The 22161-nt window shown below is 48.9% G+C and overlaps 1 protein-coding gene across 2 annotated transcripts in view; it reads left to right on the top strand.

The window, feature by feature from the left end:
* The window catches only part of EYA2 (EYA transcriptional coactivator and phosphatase 2), a 267436-nt gene that overhangs the window by 174283 nt on the left and 70992 nt on the right, over positions 1-22161 (top strand). For both annotated transcript variants that reach the window (XM_045804754.2, XM_045804755.2), the window contains 2 exons: positions 948-1090; positions 7868-7951. In XM_045804754.2, coding sequence (XP_045660710.1) covers positions 948-1090; positions 7868-7951 — 227 coding nt within the window. The remainder of the gene's footprint in view (positions 1-947; positions 1091-7867; positions 7952-22161) is intronic.

The raw sequence follows: 22161 nt of genomic DNA, 5'->3' as shown, positions 1-22161 counted from the left end.
CGTTTACTGACATGTCCTCAGTGCCAGCCCTGTGCTTTTAATAGAGAATGAAGCAAGCCACATAGGGAGAGCAACACAGAGAATTCTCCCTGCACACGTCCCACTTGCCCCAAGATGTGCGTCTCTTAAAGACAGAAAAGTTTGCTGCCTGCTCCTTTTAAATACTGATTTTCTTCCTTCTGAGAATCTGGGGGTTCTCAGGCTTTGGGATATAGAGAGTTGCAAACACAAAGCTCTGCTCACTGTCCCTACAACTCCCCCAGCGGCCCACCCTCACTTCCCTAGAGTTCCACTCAGGTATCCCCTTATCCGTGAGGCCCTCCCTGACTAGCCCCATAGCAGTTAGTAACCTCCCAGCACTCCCGGTCCTCATCCTGGCTGTTAATTCTCTGTAACATGCAGGACGCCTGGGTGGCTCAGTCGGTTAAGCATCTGCCTTCAGCTCAGGTCATGATCCCATGGTCCTGGGATTGAGTCCTGCATCGGGATCCTTGCTCAGTGGGGTGCCTGCTTCTCCCCCTGCCTGCCACTCTCCCTGCTTGTGCACACTCTCCCTCTCTCTCTCTCTCTCTCTCTCGTTCTCTCTGACAAATAAATACATAAAATCTTAAAAAACAATTCTCTGTAACACGCATCCTCACCTAGCATGTTAGATACTCACTTGTTTGTCTGACACCCCTCTCCTCCCCTCCGTCTAGAAGTTAAGTACTATGAGAAGCAGTGCCTGGAACTATGCCTGCTCGTGAATCTTCGCTCCGTGAGTGAATGATTATGAACAGGCAGCCGAGGGGGGACCATCAAGAGCAGTTTTGATCCCATGAGATCTTTGCCTTCTGTGCTGCCTTTGGGACCTAACACTATGGAGCTGGTTCTGGTGGAGTGATATTTCCTGGGAGGAGACACTCAGCAAAACTTCTGATATGTCGACCCTCCCTTTCCTGCACCAGGGGAATATAACACACACAATGGACCCTCCACGCCGGCGAAAGAGGGAGACACGGACAGGCCGCACCGAGCCTCCGACGGGAAGCTCCGAGGCCGCTCGAAGCGGAGCAGTGACCCCTCCCCAACAGGGGACAATGAGATCGAGGTAACTCCAGACTGCCTGTTTGACTTGGTGAATGTAATCTCCACCTGTGACTGGAACAGGAGCATAGGGGACAGAGTTCTGTCCACGCACACAGGGGAGAATGACCCTTTGTGTCCACAAAGCTCTAAGTAATGGAGGAAAGAACACTTGATGGGAAGGTGGAGAATTGTGCTGGCCGTAAGGAAGCCCTGTTGACGGACCAGGCTAGGAAAAGTGACCCTGGAGATAGTAAAGAACATCAAACACAGGGTCTCAAATGTAGGCAGCAGCAAAATCACCTGGGGGCCCATGAAAACCCAGACTGCTGGTTTCCAGTTTGTTAGATTCGGGGGCGGGGAGAGGGAAGGGGACTGAGAATTTGCATTTCCAGCAAGTTTCCAGAATGCGCAGCTGTCTTAGGGCTAAGGACCGCACTTTGAGAGGCCCTGGTAAAGACGCCAGTGGGCAGTGCACCCTCCCAGCTGGGTTAGGAGGTTCTTAACCCTGGCTACATTTGCATGTCACTGGGATGCTTTTCAAACTGCAGGTGGCCAGGCCCCATCCCAGACTAATTAAACACACATTGCAAGGGAGTTCTAAAAGTTGCCCTCGAGGTTCTATCAGGGCTTGGATATTTATCTGTCTGGAGACAGGAGGCTGGCTCAGATGCGCTTGCATCGTTTCTATGATGCTGAGTTTCTTACACACTAGCTCGCAACCTGGGCTGTGCCTTAGAACTCCTGGGGAGCACTGAGAGCCTTCATTCTTAAGCTGCACCTCAGATCGGTGAAATCCAGTTCCCTGAGAGAGGGACAAAGGCGTCAGCATTTCAAAGCTCCTCAGATGATTTCCGGAGTGCAGCCCAGGCTGAGAAGGGCTAGTCTGAGGGATGTGCCAATCTTTTTTTTTTTTTTTTTTTTTGAGTATGTTCAGTTAGCCGCCGTATAGTACACCATTAGGTTTTGATGTAGTGTTCAGTGATTCGGTAGTTACATATAACACCCAGTGGGATGTGCCTGTCTCTATTGTAATAAAGCAAGTGTAGGACTATTCGTCAAGCACTGACATTTTTCCACACAAACAAAAAAGAACAGCATGCATGAGAGAAGGAGAAGGGTACTAGTGGGGGCAGAGGCAAAACGGATGCCCCAAAAAACAGATGGAAGCAACCATTCGATACCTAGGGAGAAAAATGGGCACGTTCATTGGTTCGTACTTCTTCGCCGAAGGCAGAAATACAGGAGGGCAGATCTGTTGGCTTGAGTGTGCTATGGGGACGCGGGCAGAGTCGGCAAAGTCTCGGTCTGTGCCGGGAGATGCAAATGCATCATCATCCCATCTCTGTTCATAATCCTGTACAACGAATGCATGCAGCAACTACCAAGCTCCGCCCACAAACTCAGACGTGCTGAGAAATATATTCATCATTTCCTTAAAGTCAATGTAATGTTGACTCTGAGTCCCCATCCCATCAGGGTGGTTAAGAAACTCCACCTCATTACTGGGGCCCCTTGCCCCTAGAACTGTATGAAATTCTCAGAGCTCAAGAGGTCTCAGAAGACAGTATAAGAGCCCCTCGTGTCCAGGATTTGAGGTGGTGGCTGCTTCCGTCCTGGTTGTCAGTACCCACCATGGTCGATGAGAGTCCATGCAGTCTCCGGACTTCTGGGTTTCCGTGCCATACACTGGGCATAGCAATCCTTGTCGAAAATGGGAACCTTGGAGTATGAGATATAATCCTGCAGTCGCAAGCAAGGGAAACCAGTTCTGGTTACTTAAGCAAAAGGGAATTTACGGAGAGGGAGCAACATGGAGAGAAAGTCATAAAACCAAGGTTAGAAAGAACCGTAACAGGGGCATCTGGGTGGCTCAGTTGGTTGGGCGTCTGCCTTCGACTCAGGTCATGATCCCAAGTCCTGGGATCGAGGCCCGCATCGGGGCCCCTGCTCAGGGGGGGAGCCTGCTTCTCCCTCTGCCTCTGACCCTCCCCCTCTTTGTGCTTGTTCTCTCTCTCTCTGTCAAATAACTAAATAAAAACTTAAAAAAAAAAAAAAAGAAAGGTAACAAACAGAGGCCGTGCTGAGGAATCTCGGGACCCTTGAGGGTCCTGCCCTCCTAGAGAGTAAACCATGGAAGATTCTAGCGCCACTTGACTCAGTGTCTGATTCCAAGGAGACAGCATCCCACTGGCCTGCCTCGGGCTTGCCCTCGATTGAACCAACACAGCACCGAATGGGAAAAGAAAACCAGAGTGCTCTTACCAGGCAGGGACAGATTCTGGGTGCCCAACAACAAATGCCCACCCCAGGGCTTTTGCGAGTCAGCCAGCATTCACTAGTAGAGCTGGACTACTTAGCCAGGATGCGCTGGTAGGGTTGTTAGTGCTTGTTTATGGCCGGTGTCCGTCCCAGCTGTCCCAGAGGGTGTTAAATATTCTGAATACCACGCTTGTCTCCTACCCTTGGTCAGCCTCCTGAGGTAGACCAGCAGCCATCCCACTGAGAGCTTGCCCCCCTGGGGACGGCCACAGGGCCAGCATCCCCACTGCTCACGGGACTGCTCTCAGGCCAAGGGATTTGTTCTCCCTTTTCCTCTAACTTTCGAACCCCTCTCCCTCTAACACCAAGGAGACTGCACCATGCCCTCAGCAGGATTAGGCCTTTGTAAAAGGCTAGGAGAAAATTTGTTTGCCTCGGGTTGTCTTTGTTTTTTCTGCCTCCCTATTCCTGAGGATTTCCTGCAGCTTCAAGTGGCAGGTCTAAGGAAATCACAGAGAGCAGTGCATACATTCATGTCTTTTTTTTTCTTTCATTATTCAGTCATTTAACGTGGCTTCTGCTCTAGGTTAGGGGTGGGGGTGGAGAGACATTTTCTGCTAAGCTGAGAAGGCAGTGGGGGTGACATGGAAGTCGCGGATTACGGGACGATATCATTCTGGAAACATCTGCTTCTCGATTCCAGAGGAAAGAACTACTGGGCAAGAACAGTTGAAAAGGTGCGAGCTGTGTTTCACTTCCGTGCTTAATGTCTGCGTGGAGGGTTTGCCCCAGTCACACCTCCTAAGTCTTTGGCACTGTTGCTAAAATGACAGAAGCCCACGAGAGAGAAGTTATGTTGAGAAGTGGAAAGGAGAGAAATTCTGAGTGTAGATTAGTTAAAATCCCTCGACTGCAAGTGCCAGAAACCAACTTGAGCTAGCTTAAGTGTAAAAGCAGGAGTTATTTTAGGGATCCCTAGATTCTCTCAGAACCGCAGGGCAGGGGACAGCGGAGCGTCAGCAAGGTCCTGGGAGCGGGAGGTAGACGGGCCAAGGAAGTACGTTTACGCCTTCTCTCCCCGCAGGCCACAGCACAGGTGCTAGAATCCCCCACCAACCGTGGTATCATTTCAGTACACGCGCTCACCAGCTCCTGGGCTCCACGCTCCTCCGGCCTCTCTCGGCTTCTGACTGAAACCAGGTCCTGGAAGAGTGTGGGGTGGTCTTCCCATCTTTCGTCCCTCTCTTCCATGGAGACTGGCCCTCCCTGTCCCTCAGATCACGTGGCCACCAACAGCCACTCAAAGATGAGGAATGTCTTTCTAGGTTCCAATTTCAGGTTTCCAAGGAAAGATCTCTGACCCCGTTGGGATGAGGGGCTTTCCCTGGCCCAAACCACAGTGGGCTAAGGACTGGGGTCACCTGCAGAATAGCCACCAGGCACCTACCCACAACAGATCTAGGGCAGGGGAGGGAGACAGACTTTCTTCTTCAGAGGGAATGTAGTAGGTCAATGAATGGAGTCTGCATTCAATTTGAAAATATTCGCTGATTTTTTTAAATTCCCTTACCAAAATGTCTGTTTCACTGATCCTACTGAGTTAGTTCAGATAAACTAGGACTTAGCATATTGAAACCCAGGAGCCCTCCTTAAAAACAGTAGTTGTCAAACTTTTTTTTTTTTACCATGACCCCTAATATAGAACTACACTTAATACCATGACCCAACACATATACGCCCATAACTGTAACTAGACCCAAAAACTCACAAAATAACTCTCAGATCTGCTGATTGTTTTGAAAACCCCTGCACTAACCGACCTTTTCCTCCTACAGACTACCCTTCCCTTTACTGTTAAAAGCATGGCAAAGGCCCGTGTGTAAGTACAGTCATTCACCTCCAGAGAGTTTTCCAGGGTAGCCCATTCAAGATGGCAGACTGAATAGGGGTCTTTGGCTCCCACCCCCAACACGAGCTACACACACAATCAAGCCCTTTGCTTTTAAAAACAGTGATCATCAAGAAAACGAGGAAAACCAACAATGTGAAAAATAAGGCCAGGATAAGGTAATAGGACAAGTGACAGGTAATTTAAGAAACAGGAATGTAGGGGCACCTGGGTGGCTCAGTCGTTAAGCGTCTGCCTTCGGCTCAGGGCGTGATCCCGGAGTCCTGGGATCAAGCCCCACATCAGGCTTCTCCGCTGGGAGCCTGCTTCTTCCTCTCCCACTCCCCCTGCCTGTGTTCCCTCTCTCGCTGGCTGTCTCTCTCTCTCTGTCAAATAAATAAATAAAATATTTTTTAAAAAAAGAAAAGAAAAGAAACAGGAATGTAGGAAAATTCTGATTGGTTTTCTTATAAGGATCCGAAGGAGCTCTTGCATCCATAGAATAAGAAATGGAGGCTCTTGGGAAGAAGGAAATACTTAGAGACAAAATAAGAGTCACTGGAAATTTTTTAAATGACAGAATCAGAAGTTTAATAGAAGGGTTGGGAGGAAATGTTTAAGAAACCTCCCAGAACACAGATCAAAAAGACAAAATTATAGAAAACATATTTTTTTAAGTATAAGCCTTATCCATCAAAAAAGGGTCTAATTTGACTATCGGGAATTCCAGGAAGAGAGAACAGTGGAAAAGGTGAGAGGAAATCATTTGAAGAAATAAGATTGAAAATGGTAGGTGCTGAACAGTATGAATTCAAGAAGACGACACCTAAGTATATCTCGTGGAACTTGAGGATTGCAAATGCACGATCCTAAAGCATCCAAGAGAGAAAAAAAGCAAAACCTACATAGGACTGGAGGTCAGTGAAACATCACACTTCTCACTAGTCACACTGGGCATGAAGCTAATGGAGGAATGCTTTCCAACGTCTAGAGGACATTATTTTCCAATTGGAATTCCGTACCCAGAGGAACCATAGAGCAAAATCAAGATAGATCAGATATGTAGGAATTCTGCTTACTAGCACCCTTTCAGAAGAAGCAGCTTAAGGATGTACTCAAGCAAAACAAGGAAGAAAACCAAGAGAGGGGCACCTGGGTGGCTCAGTTGGCATCCAACTCTTGGTTTCAGCACAAGTCATGATCTCAGGTGCCTGGGATCGAGCCTCACATTGCGCTTTACACTCAGCACAGAGTTTGCTTGTCCCTCTCCCTCCTCTTCTGCTCCTCCCCTCTTGTGCTCCTCCCCCCCCCATGCCTGTGCTCACTCGCTCTCTCTCATATAGATAAATAAAATCTTTTAAAAAAAAAAAAAAAGAAAAGAAAACCAAGAGAGACTTGGGATCCAGGAAACAGTGGATCTCATCTGGAAATGCAGTAAAAGGACATCTCAGGATACTAGCTCTGCAGAAGCCCGAAGATGATCCAGTCCACACTGGAACATTCTGTCACTGAGGAGGAACATCTTTGATACGGAGGGTGTAGCCGAATTTGAGATTCTAATGCAGTCACATCATTGGAAACAAGAAAAGAATTAAAGCAATTAATAAACTCCTGCAAAGACAGAAAGTTATTCCAGACAGGCATGGCTCCTATGCGAACAAACTGGGATATGGTATGATTTTGAGAAGGAACACAAGAAAGGACACGCTCTTAATGGGAGGAATGTGGTCTCCTGAAAGTGGCTTTGGGGTTAGGACACTGGACACACAGAGAAGGAAGGGAAATCCCGGCAGGTTCCTTGGCTCTGCAGTGAACAGTAATCACAAGATGTGAGTGCTCTTTACTGGTTACCAACTTTGAAAACCAACATCTAGCCAGAGCACAGAAGTTTCAAGTACAGCCCTGAAACCGAATGCATGAAACAGTCGATCCCCATTGGCAGTGGGCAAGGAAGGCTAGTGCTGCTCAAATCGGAGCAGGGAGGAGGTGGGGGGAGGGGTGGGACACCAACAGCCAAAATCTTCCATGGGGGATTGACTGTTTCAGCCAGGGAGAGTGTCCAAAATGGGTAGTCTTGGGACTAGAGGGGCTCACATATGTGAAAAATGTAAAGTCCTGGAGAAACAAGGAAGATTACCGTGAGCTAAATCCTCATCTTTTGCATTACTCAGTCCAGAGCTGTTGTCTAAAGTTGGCAAACTGGTAAGTAAAGAAGGCCTAAGTGTGTTACTTAGAATTATGGAGGTAGCCACCAGAATTGCTAAAAACGGGAGTGTTGAGAAGTAGTGGGGCTTACAGAGAGCGGTGAATGTAAAAAAGGCAGTGCTTCATTTTTTCAAACGAGTTATATGATTTTTATTGCTGTTTTTGGCCTGATCGCCTCCATTTTTTAGCTTTTATGTGGCAGGCAAGGGCTTCTTGGGTCTGGCATCTCTGGGTTGATAGGAGCCCAGAATGGGCCATCAGAATACACTTTACACAGCTGAGGTTGGATGGGGACCCAGTGACACATCAGTGAGTCACATGTTTAATAACTTAAAGATAATGTTTTTCAAGATTTCTTTCTCCTCCCGGGGAATTAATTTCTGCAGACATTAAGTCAGATGCGAGCAAGTCCATTTGTCTCCATTCTTTTCCTCTCTTTCATCGCAGCGTGTGTTCGTGTGGGATTTGGACGAGACAATAATTATTTTTCACTCCTTACTCACCGGGACTTTTGCATCCAGATACGGGAAGGTAAGAATCCATTTTGTCTCTTCTCTGTCTTTTTTTTTTTTTTTCCCCCAACATGACAGTCTGTCCAGCTGGTTTGTCCTGGGAATTGTGGGGGCCGTTTATGAGGTGGCTTCTCCAACAAAGGCTGCCCCTCTGGGTCAGTCTGGGTTTGAGAGCTCCTATGGAATGTTCCCTCGACATGTGAAAATTTAATTAGCTTCCCCTTCTGTCGTCCCCCATGCCTTTCTTCCAACACATGAAGCGTTCAGCCTCCACTCGATAGGGTATAAGCTCAGAACCTTCAGCTGTCTCCCTCCTAAGAGGGCAAGGAAACACTGCAGCCAAAAACAGTAATCTTAGCTGAAAAACGAGGTAAAGTATTTTTCTAGTTCCCTGTTGTTTATCTTAGTGTCTCCGGCAGATGAATTCCATTTTCCTTCCGTTTTTCTGAGACGAGGGGAGGCATTTTGTCAGCTCCGGCGTGGACCTTCGCCACAGCTTTGCACACGTATCATGGACAAATGATATCAGGGAACCGTCCAGTTAGAATTCTGGGCAAATGCTATCGGCTGAGCGGTGGTGAATGGAAGAAATACTGAAAGCACCTTCCTAAGGCAAAAAGGACCCCAGCTGCTAACACCCAAAGCCGGCCGATTGTCTGCATGCGTCCTGTTGGCCTCCCAGCAGACCACATGTGCATGCCATCTCTTCAGGGAGACGGGTGGGGGTGGAGGGGCCGAGCTTTAGAGAACAGGCAAGCTATCATCTCCTCCGAGGTGAGCGACCTGTTGGCAGCTGCTTCCACGCATGGGTAGGAACCATGAGACTCACCAGCGCCTGGAAAATATTTCTGTTTCTGTTTAGAGACCAGAAATATGATTTGACATCACCTCATGGCTTTTCCAGCTGCTCGTGTTTTTTATGGGGGTTATAACAAGCTGGATGTGTAATTAGCAAGATAGATTTATCATCTGCCATTATGTTGTAAAGAATATAAAAATGGTGTCGGTGGTGCAGAAATCTCTTGCCACGTAGGAATGCCGTTAATATGTCTAGCAGTACCTGCGGGAAGTCCGGCGTGCGTCCTCGGACAGAGCACAGCTTAGGTAAAGGATGGCAGAGCCCAGAGCCGCTGAAAACACCGGAGTGGACTTGGCAGCCATTGCAAAAAGTGGGGCTGTCCCAAAGGGGCTAGAGTAGTGAGTGTCCCACTAAGTCTGGGTGTTTTAGGGTTTTTCTAAACACCTGGTAAAGTCCTTGCGCCCTAAAATGCATGCCTTCGCCCTTCTTTGCCTTAGAGAGAGCCCGCCCTGAAGTCCTACAGCTGGGCTCTCGTGGACTATGTGGGGCTGTGTAATCTTGAGGATGGCCTTTGTGTCTGTGTCACCACCATTCTTGAAACCGAACCGTGGGCATCCTCAAGACGGGGGACAAAGCCCAGAGTGCCTTGCTGAGCCCGTGCCACCCAATCCTCTCTCCAACCCCACCACCTAATCCCAGCTGCCTCCACCTCCAGCTGTCGATCTTGCCCTTTATAGCTGCCTACAGAGGGGTCATCCTACAACCCAGGCCTGGTTGTGTCACTTCCCTGCTGGAAGATGGTCACTGGCTTCGCCATGGACAAACCCTAATCCCAGCCTCCCAAGGCCCTTCATGAGCTGGCTTCTGCCCCACTCCGCAGCCCCACTACTCTTCTTAAGTTGCTTTCTGTCCTCAAACCTGGCCATGTTCTCTCCCATCTCTGCTGGGTTTCTCCCAGGAAGCACTGGGTGCAGAGTGGGAAAGTGAGACGGGGAAGGGGAGGCGGCCAGTACACGTTGCATGAAACATTACTGCTGCCGGCCACTGGGGCTCAGTCCCTCCTGGGGCCCCTGGGAGACTGCAGAACACACCTCCAAGTGGACCCACCAACGAGTGGGGGTGCTGGCGTATTTATCCGCATCTTCCCTTCCATCATAGGTTGAGGGCTTCTGCTGGATTATTAGCTCCCTGCATTTCTGGCCTGCCCCAAGAGAGCTGTAGAGCACAGTGCTCATAACTGAAAGCCTCTGCGTGTACAGGGGTGGCCACAGCTGAAGGGGTATAGAGAAGGGGCACCCTGGAAGCCTCTGCCGTCATCTGGAATGTTCTAGCATGTTCTTTTACTAGATGAAATCTTACTTTCAGTTCTCATTTTAAATGCAGCTTCCTTCAACAGGACTTTGCTAGCCACTCCCCTTTATCTAAATTGCAGCCCTTCCTATTACTGAATTTTTCGTCTGTAATTACGCACTCACTGCCTGTCTCCCTTCTATGTTGTATGTACCATGAGGGCAGGGCCTGTGAACGCTTTTTTACCTACCCAGCCAAACGGTGCTTGGGCCAGAATTGCTCAATAAATAGTTGTTGCATGAATAAGTCAGGACGCCCCTCTAGAATGAAAGCTACATGATGACAGGCACATTTTTTGCCCTGTTTTTTTCATTGCTTTATCCCCAGTGCATAGAACAGTACCCCCCACTTAGAAGGCTTCAAATAAATATTTGCTGAAGGAAGGAAGGAAAATAGTATCAAAACAAAAAATGCCTAGCTGGTGGCCAACGACCAAATTCAGCCTGCAGACATTTTTGTTTGGCCCCTAGAGTGTTTGAAAAAATGTGAATTTGTCGCCAACATTAAAAAATCAGGAGATTGCACAGACCAAAACAATCCAGATTTCCAGCTCTTCTTGAAAAATTAGAAAATCTGGCAATCCTACGTTCTCATGTGGCAGCAATCAACGGGAGCTGAGTAGCGATGGGCCTCTTAGGAGGGGGTGTCTCCTCTGCAGCCCAACCACAGCCCCCACTTGGCCTGTTTAACCCACTTATGGGACCCTCCTGGCCCCACTGGCATCTGAGTTCTAACATCTGTCCTAGAATTTCAGAACCACAGAAGGTTGGAGTTGGAAGGACCTAGGAGACCAACATGCCCTTCTCAGTACAGAAGGAGAAACTGAGGCCCAGAGAGAGTAAGATCACCCAGGAGAGAATACGAGTCGTATTTCAGGCTCACTTGCCTGCCTGTGAGCCCCCGGGATGCCCAGGGAAAACTGAGAGGTTAGCTCTTGGAGCAGCCAAGTCCCCTGTGCCATGTTCACTCCAATTCTAGAATTCACCACTCCCTCCTCCAGCTCTCCCCTAGGTGAGGAATGAGGCAGTTTTTTTATTTGCTAAAGCCAGACACCCCAAGAGAGACCCAAAATAACCATGGCTTAAATGAGACAGTTTATTTCCTCCACGTTAACAGTCCACGGGTGAGCAACTCGAGCTGGTAGGACTGCTCCACAGCACCAGACACCAAGCCCCATATGTCCTCTGCTCTCCCAGAATGTTGCCCTCATTGGCAGGATAAAACCTAGCTCACCCCCAAGTGTGTGTTCCACTCAGTGGGATGGAAGAACAGGAAAAGGAGAATTTACCTCTCTTTATTTTACTTCATTTTTATTTTTTTCCCCTCTCTGCTAAGGGCCAGCCTCAGAATCTCTATATATCATTTCTAGTCACATCCCATTGGCTGAAACTTGATCACATGCCCACGTGTAGCTGCAAGGGAGTCTGGGAAACATAGTCTAGTCACATGCACCATTGAAGTTCAGGGATTCTATTATTCTGGAGGGAGAAAGGAAGAATAGATATTGGAGGACAGCTAGTGTTTCCTAGCACAAAGTACCAATGAGTGAGAGGAATAACAATGAAAGAGGAAAATGTTGAGGAAAAAGATCCTAGAGGGCAATCATATTTGTAGGGCTAAAGTTCCAAAGAGAGATCTGGACTACAGCAATAAACTCGGAAGTCAGAGAAGTATTGAGGACCTAGAGGAACATGAATATGAGCCCCGTTTTGCAGACAGAGTAACTGAGGCACAGGGAGGTGATATAGTCAAGGTATTCACAATAGAACTAAAACACATGGCCTTGACTTTTGGCCCACAGCTCTTTCTCTTTGTGCTTTTTCCAGAAGCCACAGCTATGTGGAGCTCATTATTAATAGCTGGTATCAAGCAGGAGTCCATTTGAAACATGGAGTGTTTAAGCTATAAAGGATATTATTGGATCACAATAATTGAAAAACTCAGAGGTATCTGGAATTCAGGTTGGGCTGGATCCAGGAGCACAAAGCAGTGTTCTCAGGGCTTTGTCTTTCTGTATCCCTCAGCCGACTTTCTCCATATAGCAACTCCCTGTCAGCAATCCCAACCGAAAAAGAAAACCTACTTCCGGAATTCCAGCCCAGCTCCCAGGCTTGAATCTCCTTGGCCCAACCTCTGTGGCTCTGATTAGCCAGCCTAGATCAAGAGCCGATGCCCGGAGAGAGCAGAGGAGCGGGTCAGCTCCATCCCAACTAAATGCATGGAATGGGGGAGGGATGTTTCCCAAAGGAAATTGAAATGCTCTTTCCAGAAGAGGGTGAAGACCACGGAGGTCCAGAATGGGTTATGAAGGCCAAGACACCCTGTACATCCATGCCAAGGCCCAGTGGCTCTTAGCTTATGGCCACTGCATTGAGCACTGTACAGGAAGCCGAAGTCATACCAAGTGTGGTCCCAGCCAAAGGGTAACTTGCTGTTTACTTAGGGATATAAGACCAACAGAGCTAAAATGATTAAGGAATGATTCAAAACAGAGTGTTTGAATTTTCAAACAGAAACTGGGCTCTCTTCCTGTTCCCAATCAGAGGCATGTGCTGCTCAAGGCTGTCATCTCTCCACTTCCTTTCCATCTCTTCCTACCCAGTGCTCAGTGCCAGCACATCCCTTTGGTAGCTGTACCTCCCTCATCTTGTGGATCCATTAGACATTCCCGGGAGAGCTGGAGCAGCCAGCAGTCGCCGCCTCTTCCCTAACCTCTTCTCCTCCCACCTTGCTCCCAGCAGTCCCCGAACTCTATTTTTTCCAGCCCGGATTAGGCAGATGCAAGGTGGTCAGGAGCCTTTCTTTGCCTGTGGCCAGGAAGGGACTCTAAGAGGGATTCATCAGCCATCCACCCGCGCCGGGGTTCACAGTAGGTCGGCCCTAACTCCTCTTTTCTGCCTTGCCTTCCAGGCAGCTCAATACCAATTAGAAATGCAACTCCAGGACCAGTTATGTGTGTCTTTCTAATAACAGCTTTCTGGAGATAGAATCCGTGTGCTCTGCCTGTACGTTTCAGTCTGTACAATTCAGTGGTTTTTAGGATCTCACAGAGTTGTGCAGCCATCACCACCATCTAATTTTAGAACATTATCATCACCCCAAAAAGAAACCCCGTTCCCCTTAGCAGTCACTCCCTGTTTCCCCCAGTCCCTGGCCACTACTGATCTACTTTTGGTCTCCATAGATTTACCTTTTCTAGACATGTCTTATAAAAAATTCTACACTATGTGGTCTTTTGTGCCCAGCTTCTTTCCTTTAGCGTCCTGCTTTCAAGATCCATCCATGCCGTCGTGGGTACAAACACTCCATCTCTTCTCGTTGCCGTGTGACTGTCCCTCGTAGGGACTGTACTGCAGTTTACCTGTCCCTTCATGAGTTGAGAGACAGCTGGATTTGGGGCTCTTACGAATAATGCTGCTGCGAACATCTGAGGACGAACTTTTGCAGGGACATATGTCTTCAGTTCTCTTAGGTCTATACCCAGGAAGGAGTTGCTGGGTCATATGGTAACTCTAGGTTTAACATCTTGACCAACTGCCGGACTGTTCTCCAGAGTAGATGCACCATGTTACGATCCCCTAAACAGTGTGTAAGGGTTCCAATTTCTCCACCTCCTCACCAGCACTTGCTAGTGTCTTTTTGGTTATAGTTCTCCCAGTGGGTGTGAAGTGGGATCTCATGGTGATTTGATTCGCAGGTGCTTAATGACTAATTATGTTGACTGATAATGTTTCTGTGTGCTTATTGGCCATTTGTAGTATCCTCTTTAGAGAAATATCTATTCAGATCCTTTGCCCACTTCTTAATTGGCTTATATTTCTTTTTCTTATTGACTTCTGAGAGTTCTTTATATATTCTGGATATATGTGTGACTTGCAGTATTTTGCAACGGCAGATAATGTGATTTGAAAATACGTTTTCCAGTGGGTTTTCTTTGTGGATGGTGTTCTTAGAGGTATTTGAAGTATTTCAGGAGAGAGGGATTGAAATTAAATTTGGGAAAAAGTAGCCAAGGAAGGCCTTATGAAGAAGATCAATGTTGAATAAAGACTTAAACAGGAGCACCTGGGTGGCTCAATCAGTTAAGTGTCTGCCTTTGGCTCAGGTCATGATCTCAGGGTCCTGGGATCAAGCTCCGCATCGGGCTCCCTGCTCAGCAGGGAGCCTCCCCACCATCCATGCTCGCTCTCTCACTCTCTCTCAAATATATAAATAAAATCTTTAAAAAAAAAAAAAGAAGACTTAAAGGAAGTAGAGGAACAGATATCTGGTGGCAGAGCAGAGGGAACAGCAGGTGCAAAGGCCCTGAGGCAGAAGTTTGCCTGGTGAGTTTTAGGGACAACAAGGAAGCTGAGTTGGAGCAGAGCAAGCGAGGAGGAGAGTAGTAACACACCAGGCTTTTACTCTGAAGTGGGAGCCATGGAGGATGGGAGTAGAGGAAGGACAGGGTCTGAGTTCTATTTCTAAAGAATCCCTCTGGCTGCTCCTCTGGAGAGAGTAGACCACAGGGGAACAAGGTTGGGAGCAGGGAGAACAGTGAGCAGGCTACTGCAACAGTCCAGCTGAAAGAGGATGGTCGTTTGGACCAGGGTGGGAGAGGTGGAGTGGTGAGAAGTGTGGCGATCTGGATACATTTCGAAGGAGGAACCAAGCACAGATAAAGAATGCAACACGATTCCTTATTCTCCCACACTGGGCTACAGAGATGTCCTATTTTCTGTCCAGGGTCTTCCTCTGAAGAGACCTGACCTATTCGCCCTCTATTGCCAACTAGCAAATTCCTCTTGAACAAATTCCCCTATTTTTTGCACAGTGCACTATATGCCCAGTACTCTGCTGAGCGCTATTAGTTTTTAAGTTCGACCTCACACGCAGACGTTGAGTTATTCATATTGTCTGTGCACACAAAGCCCCTCTCTTGTTTCACGGGGGTACAACGTGTGTTTCCTCGTAGACTCATTTGGACCTTCCTCCTCCCTCCCCATGGTTTAATGTGGTAGATTCTGTTTTCCCGTACAGTGCGGTCTGGTTTTCTGCGTCCATTTCTGTCACCTCTGTAAACGGTGTTGTTTACATACCATGTGTTTCTCACTTCTCTCCTTCTGCTCTTGGTTTTGGATCCTCCACGTCACCACGCATGCGATACCCGTGTTCTGACTCAGTGGCTCTCACCTGGAGGTGACTTGGGACATTTGGCAACGTCACAACCATTTTGGGTTGTCACAACTTAGAGGGGTGCTCCTGGCCTCTAGTGGCTGGAGGCCAGGGATGCCGTGAAACATCGGGCAATGCCCAGGATGCCCCCACCCCAGAGATTGATCTGACCCCAAATGTTCATAGTGCCACAGCTGAGAAACCCTGCATCGAACCGCTGCTCTGAACTCCATGTTAACCTTCTCTGCGCTCCCCACCAGGAGGACACCCAGGGTCCCCCAAGTCCCCACCTGCAGACGATGCTGTGACAAGCATCCTTCAGGGACTCTCGAGCTTTGCAAGTTCTCTCTCACTGAACTCCCACCATGACCTGTAAGGCGTGGCCATTTCTGGAGAAACTGATGCTCAGAGAGGTGGTGTGATTCAGCCGCAGTCGCCCAGCTTGGAAGGGATGAAAGCCAGGGTATGGCCCACTGCTCTCAACCACGCATCTAAACGGCCTCCCCAGCGATCCGTGTGAATGTTCTCAGGGTAAAAATGAAAAGCCACTGGAGTGCACTCTTCTGCTTGACTGTGAACTCCAAGGGCACACGGACTGGGTCTGATGCGTTCATAGCTTCATCCCCTGGCTCCCAGCAGTGCCTGGCACATCTGCCTGACAAATATTTGTTGAATAAACAAATAAATAGCTTGCGGGCAGGGAGTCTTAAGCACGAGCAATTGCAGGCACTGCAAAAATGAGATTCCAGGGTGCCTGCCCTCGAGGGAACAGATGTCCACACACATGACAGGACAGGGGCTTGTCAGCATCTCTCCGGGGCCAGGGTGCTGGGTGCCAGCCTGGCCTGGCCTCACCCAGAGCTTGGCCCACAGCAGGGGCTCAGCGAAGGCCGTGGAGTATTGAGAAGTGGCCCCCCTAGGCAGGCTAGCGGCCAGGGACATTTTAGCAGGTGGGGGACCTGGGCTGGAGCCAGGTGGCCCTTGATGCCTGCCTGAGCAGAATCCTATCCAGGGTTTCCTTCCATGCTGTGCCTTTAAAGGGCCATGCCTTGCTCAGTCCGAAAAGATTCGAGATTTCAAACTGGCAATGCAGGGCCAAATCTGGCCTAAAGACAGGTTTAGTCTGGCCCCCTGGCATTTCCTTAAGTTCTCAATTCATTGCTGATATTTTTTTATATCTCTTTTTTTTCTGAAGATTTTATATATTTGAGAGAGAGAGCATTAGCAGGGGGGAGGAGCAAGGGGAGAGGGAGAAGCAGGCTCCCCGCTGAGCAGGGAGCCCAATGTGGGGCTCGATCCCAGGACCCTGGGATCATGACCTGAGCTGAAGGCAGATGCTTAACCTACGGAGCCACCCAGGTGCCCTATATCTCTTTTTTTTTTTTGAGAGAGAGAGAGCAGGGGTGAGAGTGCACATGCATGCAGGGGTGGGGCAGAGGGAGAGGGAGAGAGAGAATCCTAAGCAGACTCCACACCCAGCGCAGAGCCCAACACGGGGCTCAGTCCCACAACCCTGAGATCACGACCTGAGCCGAAACCAAGAGTCAGATGCTTAACCGGCTGAGCCACTTGTCAGCCCTGCCAATATTTTTTTTTAAGATTTTATTTTTATTTATTTATTTGACAGAGATAGCCAGCGAGAGAGGGAACACAAGCAGGGGGAGTGGGAGAGGAAGAAGCAGGCTCATAGCGGAGGAGCCTGATGTGGGGCTCGATCCCATAACGCCGGGATCACGCCCTGAGCCGAAGGCAGGCGCTTAACCGCTGTGCCACCCAGGCGCCCCTAGCCCTGCCAATATTTTTAAATCTGGGTATTTTACATAAAAACCTGGATGTCTCACTTCCCTTGAAAACTGGGGAGGTCTGGCAACTGCAAGCCTAAGGTTTTCAAAGAGTGGGGACCTCTGACAGGACATATGCCCTCAGGTGCCCCTCAGACCCCCCACGCTGGGTGGTGGACTGTGGAGTTCTTCCCCTCATGGATGGTGCCTCCTTTGTCCCCGGAAACACTTACATTTGTGACCCACCCACGCCGGCTTGTGCCCAGAGTGTGTGGGATGTGTGGGGGCAGAGATTACTGGCGCCTGGTTCCCTCCAGCCGACCTCTAAGCTTTGTCAGGTGGTTCGAAACTGTGCCTTTAACATCCTCTCAGAAACGCAGGCCGTCTCCGTCCTCGTGAGCATCTGTCCAGGGAAGCTGTGATGGCTGGGGGTCTGTTCAGAGTGCTGTAAACCCCTACCACCCGCACCGCCTCCCCCTCCTCCAACAGCTGGAAGGGAAGCAATGCTCCTCGCCCAGTGTCCTCACCCAGGGCTCTCCGCCCTTCCTGATGAGGTCTGAACACCCTGTGGAAGGCTCAGAGCACCACGGAGCTTGCCGTAACACCGCGGGGTTCGTTTCTTGCTGGGATTGCTTGGCGAGAGAATCACATCACCATCCTCCTCATTAGGTGGCTAGGATGGAATTTTCATGACAGCGGCGCTGTGAGCACCCCGCCCTGTCCCTGTAGCCCTCCCCATTCCTGTGGGCATGATGGCCTCCCTCTGCCAGGACCTGTGACACTCTGGGGTGTTCTTCCCAGTCTCCCAGACATCCCCAGTGGCACACAGCAATGACCCGTTCGTTTGACCTGCCCTTGTTGACTTTATTCCCCTGTCCCCACTTCCCTACTCAGCCCCCAGTGCTTTCCCGGGGTTTCCTCCCAGATAAACTGCTCGCACCGGAATCCTAGGCTCAGGGGCTGCTTCCGGGGAGACCCAGACTAAGACTTCCAGGAGGTCCCAGTGTTCAGACTTCCTCCCGATTCCAGGAATGGGAATTCCTCATTGTCAGAACCCTGTTGTCACATAAGCCCTCCCAGCAACCTGAAGTGTGGTCCAGGGCCGGGCATCAGCAGGGAGCTGTTAGAAATGCAGTCTCGGGTCCCAGGTGCACTGAACCAGAATGGACATTTAAACTTGACTTGCAGGTGATTCCTTCACACAACGGTCTGTGCCGCAAGATGTGAGCCATGAATCCACTTGGTGACAACTTTTCTCGTGGATCCAGCCTGCCCGCCAGCCTCTTTGTGCGTCTAGAAGAGGCTGGGTAGAGCGAGCCTGGCCAGATCGCAGCTCTACACACATCCCAACCCCCCACCCCCCATGGCTCCTCTGCCCCCTCGACCAGCCGCAGTCCTCCCCCACTCCTCAGCGGGTGTTATTACGTGATTCCGGCTCAGATTCCGGAATCCAATACCCAGCGCAGTGCCATCAGGATTCAATCAGATCCAGTTGGCGATACACGGCTGAGCCTGTCCGTTACTGCTTTACAAACTGAGAAGGAAAAAAAAAAAAAAAAAAAAACCGCTTTTATGACCCAGCAGTTAAAAACTATTTGTAGAAGTTGCTACGGTTCAAATCAAACGTGCCCTCCCTGGAGGACTATTAGTTAATTCAGAGGACCACAGATTCTTTTTCTTTCTTTTTACCCCATCTACCTTGAGATGCAGCTCTAATTCACTTCTGCCGCTCAGACATCGAGAGCTTTCCATCCTTTGACAAACACAGCCAAAGTGCTTAAGGACATCTGTTTATTTTATTTCTTTAATGAGAAAACCTTCCAATTTCTCTGGGCTCAGCTGTGTTTATTTACACGGTGCTGGCCATGTGAGGCTAGCACCTTGGAAGTTTAAAGTCCTGGCGGGGCCCTCGCAGCGGCCTCCAGCTCTGAAATGGAGTCAGCCCCTGCCCAAGGAAAACAGAGTCCTTGGAACTCTATAAAATAGATTTTCAAAATAAATACTGCCTAATTCACTCGGTAGATGTGGATTAAGTCAAGATGAATACAATTTGGAAAGGATTTTCTGAGGAAGTCGGAGATTTCTTTCCCCCACTGGGGGTTAAACCTTGTATTTAAATCTTTGTTTTTCCCCCTCCAGCTCTCTTTTCAGTTAAGTGAAAGGTATTTAGTCTTTGCGGCTAATAAAGAAATGAGGACTTTGATTGGCCTTCGAGAGCGGTGATTATTTTCTTTGTAGGACCGGGGATGGTGACTTTGCTAGCCGCTCCGCTCCATCCATTAGGGCAAGAAGCAGGCATCTGTGGTTGTCATTCTGGTGGGGGTGGGTGAGGAAGAGGCTGGAAACGCTTTGAAAGATGTCCTAGAGGTGAACGACAGTTGGAGGGGCCGTGGGCAGGGGGTGGTACCCTTTGTAGATTTAATCCTGTGTAATACTGCTTCCCTGAGCCCGTGGGCCTCTATGCCAAGTGCCTCTGCTTATGTATTTTAGAGCATTAAAGGATTATTTCCAACATAAAATAAATTTCAGAGATGGTTTGGGGTTGTCAGAAAAGTGCTCATTAGCAGGGACTTTCTTTGAAGCCCTGTGCTCTCTGCTGCTTGGAGAGAGACCATTTCCTCGCAGAATCAACATAGGTTGCGGGTTTTCAAGCCGGTTAAGACCCCTGATTTTCCGCCCACAAATTTAACAAATGCCAACCGCCTCCCAAGACTTCTTTCACCGACTTTTTGTTTTGTTTTGTTGTTCCCTTCTTTAGCTCTACCTTTCAGTGAATGCCGAAGGGGATCTGAAAAAAGTAATAATAATAAGGGGGGTTAAATCTCCTGTGCAGAACCCACAACAGATTGTCGGGTTGGGCTCGAGCAAGAGGCTCTTTGTCTTCTGTAAATATAGGGGTTGGTGCTCACAATGATAAGGAAAGAGAAAAAAATCCTAGGCACCCTGTGAACCGAAATAATGGGAACAATTTTCCTTTACACTTAACTAGCAGGTTGAGAAGCTGCCTCCCCCCTCGCCCCACCTGCACTTTTTACGGTTCTTATTTTCCAACAATAGGGCTCTTCAGCTGTCCCAGGATCACTGGAATTGCTGTGAGCCTCTGGGGATGAGGGTGTCACTCGGTGAATGGCAGGAAGGTGTCGGCAAGGTCGTGTTGGGGGTTGACTTTGACAGGGAATTAGGAGGTCCCCCCACCATGCCTGCTTCCCCCGTTTCCCCTGTGAATGAGTAAACTCATAGGTGCTTCTGACGGCAGAGGGGGAAAGCTCTGATCCAAGTCCCCCCACGGGGCCCGGTTCAAAGTAGAAAGTAGTTTTCGAATCCCTTTGGAAATGCCCATCAACGGATGAATGGATAAACACATCTTAGGATGTTCGTACAATGGAGGATTTTTCAGCCATAAAAGGGTGTGCTGTACGGATCCATGCTATGACGTGGACGGACCCTAAAAACGTTTTGCTAAGTGAAAGAAGCCCGACGCAAAAGGTCTCGCATCTTGTGATTCCATTTCTACGGAGCATCCAGAATCAATAAATCCATACAGACAGAATATAGGTGGGGGGCTACCAGGGCCTGGGGGGTGGGGAATGGGAGCAACAGCCTTGCGGGTATGGGGTTTTCTTTTGAGCTGATGAAAATATTTAGGAACAAGAGAGGTGTTTGCTCATCTGTAAGATCGGAATAATACTCCTGCCCCACTGACCTCAACAGACCAGCCTCAGAATCAGGTGATGCTTCCCGAAGGGCACTATGGGTACTTCTGAAGGGATACAACTGTTTGGAACTGGAAAAAGATCCACATTTTGTATTTGGAAAATGAGGAGTTTTTTAAAAAATAATAATAAATTCGTCATCAGGTTTTGGGGTCAGGGTAACGCCGGTCTCATAAAATGAGTTGGGAGGTGTCGTCTTCTGTTTTCTGGAAGAGATTGTGGAGAACTGGTGTTAATTCTTCTTGAACTGTTTAGTAGAATTCTCCAGTGAAACCGTCTGGACCTGGAGATTTTGTTTTTCAGGTTTTTAACTGTGAATTCAATCCCTTTAACGCTCGCTGCTGGCTCATCCTGGGTGAGTTTTGGTAGTTTGTGTTTTTCGAGGAATTGGTTCATTTCGCTCATTGTCAAATCTATGTAAGAACTAAAAAAAAAAAAAGCATTTACTTTCACTTTTATAGTGCCTTTCAGTTTGTAGCATATAACCCCTTCCCAGAAAGCTTCAATTATAGGGATAAAAGCTATAACGTCCTCCCCCACGTGCATGGCACTGGGCCACGAGTCATCCCCTTGGTCCTTAAGACAAACCCACGAAGGCAGGTGTGGTAATCCCCATTCTACCCGGAAGGACACCACCCCAGACCACCAAGCTAATAAGTGGCAGAACAACAATCAGACCCAAGAGCTCCAAAGGCCATTCTGAGCCCCAAGGCCACCTGAGCACATGACAGCCAATCACAAAGCCCCCAGTTCCTCCCGATGCCAGACATCATGCTGGGGGAAGGGAGGCGGTCCGCAGGCCACAAGTGACTCTCAACCATGTTTTCTGTTGCATTTTTAACATTAGTTGGCCAGCATTTAAAATTGGGAGATTTTGAGGGGCCCCTGGGTGGCTTAGTTTACTGAGCCTCTGAATCTTGGTTTCAGCTCGGGTTGTGATCTCAGGGTTGTGAGATGGAGCCCCACGTCAGGCTCCGCGCTCGGCAGAGAGTCTGCTTGAGATTTTCTTTCCCTCTCTTTCTGCCCCTCCCCCTGCTCATGCACGCATGCTCGCTTGCTCTCTCTTAAATTAATTAATCTTTTTTTAAAAATAAAATTGAGAGATTTCACGTAAAAATTCAGATTTCTGGGTTCTCTTGAAAAATCAGAAGGTCTGGCCATGAAGAACCCACAAACCCAAATGGTATCACTTGGCTGGAGCCACGTGGCAGCTGCCCCTTTCAGCGGGGGCAGGTGGGCTCCAGTTTGCCACAGTCCCCACTCCTTCCTGTTGCCTAAGGCCAAATATCAGTCATCATTATTGTCCTTTGCACTGTTGTCTCTCTCTAGGAAGCGTCAAGGGGAAAGTTAAATATTTCTCACAGCAGGAGTTGAAGAGTGAAAGACAGCAAGGCCCTGTGTTTCACTGGGGCCATTCTGTGCACTCACGGGA

The sequence above is a fragment of the Ursus americanus genome, chromosome 22, assembly GCF_024610735.1.
Source record: "Ursus americanus isolate L20-20 chromosome 22, mUrsAme1.1.p, whole genome shotgun sequence".
Lineage (NCBI taxonomy): Eukaryota > Metazoa > Chordata > Mammalia > Carnivora > Ursidae > Ursus > Ursus americanus.
This window is presented reverse-complemented; position numbering and strand designations above follow the sequence as displayed.